At 40.4% G+C, this 3080-nt stretch overlaps 1 protein-coding gene across 1 annotated transcript in view; it reads right to left on the bottom strand.

Annotated features, from left to right (window-relative positions):
- Window positions 1-1597: 1597 nt before the first annotated feature.
- T265_01453 (hypothetical protein) overlaps window positions 1598-3080 on the bottom strand; it is a gene marked incomplete at both ends in the record, with an annotated part of 9140 nt that continues 7657 nt past the window's right edge. The window contains one exon of the mRNA XM_009165479.1: window positions 1598-2548. Within this exon, the coding sequence (XP_009163743.1) occupies window positions 1598-2548 (951 nt within the window). The remainder of the gene's footprint in view (window positions 2549-3080) is intronic.

Here is a 3080-nt window from a genome sequence, read left to right as displayed (position 1 = left end):
CTGTCGAAGCGTTTTCAGTAAACTTGTGAGTATTTTACTTTATGATAACATTAGTATCATTCATCAAATCAGTTGATTCTAGGCTGTTGGGAGGCAATTCTTGGGACAACTTTTGATACGGTGCGTTCACATAGGATATTGCGCAACCAACATTTTCTAAACCACTAACCTAAAAATTTTCAAATGTTGATTAAGAGTTTAAAAACTGGCTTCCATTGCAGCGCATCATATTTGCTGTTGGTCAGTCATTTAATATGTATTTTCCGTCCATTCATCTTTTGCATTCAGTATACTTTACGCCTCACCATAATCAGAGCAATCATGGTAGAATTAACCGTAAGTTTCCTCTGTGACCTGGGAGAGAAAGGACTAAACTGGCCAGAATAAATGTTTTGCCGCTAGTTTACCCGCTAAAACACCGTTTAACCTGCTAGCTATTTAACTCCCGAAGCTCGACTTTTTGACACGAAATACTAACACGGTATTTTCCGAATCCGCAATTCACGACCCACCTTACTCCAGGGTCATTGCTGCAACTTCCAAAATTGGCTCTGAGTTTTGATATCCTTATATACATATATATGTATACGTCATAACTTGAGAGCGGTGTATTGTAGAGACCATAACAAAGTGCGAAACTTCTCAAGTGGCCTGATTTAGCAAATGAACTTTCTCATTTGCCTAGACCCACCCAGAAAAGCTATATCAAAACGACCGATGTGATTGAAGGTGACATTGCACTGGCTTTTGGTTTTGTCGAGTTACAGTGAAAAACAGACTGCTGTGAAGCAGCCTATTTCAATAATTACGTCAGTTAAAGGTGCTCTGTTGCACTATTTAACCAATCATTTTTTTTAAAATAATCTCTCATCCCTGTCTCCTAATTTCGGATCCAAACGTTGGATGGTGACCTTACATAAATCCGATGCTCCACTAGGTGAAATTGTGCAGTATTATTTAGAAAACACCTGGCTTTATCCCCTTTATAAGTGTCCCTGCGTTAAGCGCTTGGTTATTTATTTCAGCTGCATATATACAAATTTAACGAACCTTCATGCTGACAGTTTTGGATAATTCTGCATAAAATGCATACCAACGGCCAACGTTTATTCTCCTCATCAAGGATAGTCTGAAGACGTTGCCCAAATCAAAACGGAATGGCGGATTCTGACTTCATCTTGATGGTGTTCTTTCGCGAAGACATAGAATATTTCCATATATTCATCAGTCTAGCGGTATGAACGCAGCTCACAATCAGCCAAAGCTAATAGTAGGATGTATTTTACTTCTTCTACAAAAGACAGAGTTGGGAGTGCTAATTACCATTCGTAGACTAACCATCATTTTTATCCAGTATCCTATTTTATACTTTGAATCTGCCATAAAGGCGGTTTGTGGTTACGTAATAAATTTCTGCGCTTCAAATGGAGAAAAAACGCTATCCTACCACTGAACATTTTAGGCAAACTAGGAGAGCATTACCGCGAGAATTCTAGTCAACGAGCAGTCGAACTGTTGCCAGTCAGCACTGGTTTTGAGTATCATTGACTATGTCAGATTATGGCGGACATGAGATTGCATTGTGCTTGATATCAAGTCAGAATGGGTGACTTACATTGAAATTGTACTCGCCGTGGAATTCTGGATGACAGTCGTTCACATCCTCTACATGAATCACAACTGTAGCTGTACTGCTCAAGCTTTCAGGAGAGCCATTATCTCGTGCTCGGACATGAAGCAAGTACTTATCTTGCTGTTCACGGTCAAGGTCTTTGATCAGATGTATTTCGCCACTTGTGGAAACTGTAAACCGTTCATTTTGATCAGGCTCCAATTTGGAATTACCCTGGTTAGCCTCTACACGTGTCGTGGAACTAACCATTTCGAATGTGATTCGAGCATTCTCCCCACTGTCTGGATCAGCTGCGTACAAACGGCCAACAAGTGAACCTCTGTCAGCGTTCTCTGCTATCCGGAATTCGAAAGTTTTCTGTTCACTTAGATTCCATGTTGACTGCAAGTTGTCAGAACGCTTTGTATTCCAACCCATTTGGTTTTGTTTCATTAAGGTTTGCCGGTCTTCTTTTCGATAAAACCTTGGATGATTATCATTCACATCTTGAATATTGATTACAATGACTCTGCTGGAGGTAAGTGCTGGTGTTCCATTGTCGACACACTGAAGCATTACAATGTACCTGGCTGTCGATTCACGATCAAAATGCACTGTAGGTTGAGTCTCCAGTCGAAATACTGACCATCGTCCGCGTCTACCTGGGTCGAAAGATGACGTTGATGGCGGATTTGAGACAAACTCGTGAGGTGATTCTACGTCTGTAAGCAATTTTTGGTCTGCGCCACCAACAAGTACGTTTGCTGCTGGACCGTGAACGGCCTCTTTCAGAGAAAAATATCTTGTGTCGTTCAGAAAACATCGGAAGACGGAGTTTGCCGAATTCTCCACGTCAAGGTCGCGAACAGTAATCAGACTGATTAAATCTGCCTGACCACGGGAGTTTTCGACTAAACTAAACTCGTTTCCGCGCATCTGCAAAAGCAATGGGAGATGACATTTTATAGGCCAAACCATTAAATGAGCAGTTATTGTAGTTGATTTATGGTCTTCATTACAAAAGTATCCCGTTAGTCTCACCCCAAGCCGATCAAATCTAGGATGTGACCCTCAACCGTGACCCTCACCGAGCTTTCATCGAAGCTCCGTCATAAACAAGGATACGACCACAGTTCACCTTATAATAATCCGCCACTGATAACCGAGGATGGTTGCTTCAGTTTCGATGGCTAAAAAATCAGAACTGTGGTGAGCACAAATTCGATGCTGATTCACTTACGAATATATAAACGCATAATTGTTCACTTTGGTACTAATTTTTTTATTTTATTTTGTATATTCCAAAGTCGAGGGGCGCTATTCGGGCTTCCGGTTTTTGGAAACAGCAGTTAACAACATGGATATGACTAAATCCACTCAAAATCAACAAACATACCGCTAAATGCTGCATCACTTGTGTAACCCTATATATATATATACATATATATATATATATATATATATATAT

Source organism: Opisthorchis viverrini (assembly GCF_000715545.1).
Source record: "Opisthorchis viverrini unplaced genomic scaffold opera_v5_15, whole genome shotgun sequence".
In the NCBI taxonomy this organism is placed as follows: Eukaryota; Metazoa; Platyhelminthes; class Trematoda; order Opisthorchiida; family Opisthorchiidae; genus Opisthorchis; species Opisthorchis viverrini.
Note: the sequence above shows the minus strand (reverse complement) of the source record. Positions and strands in the feature narration are given on the sequence as shown.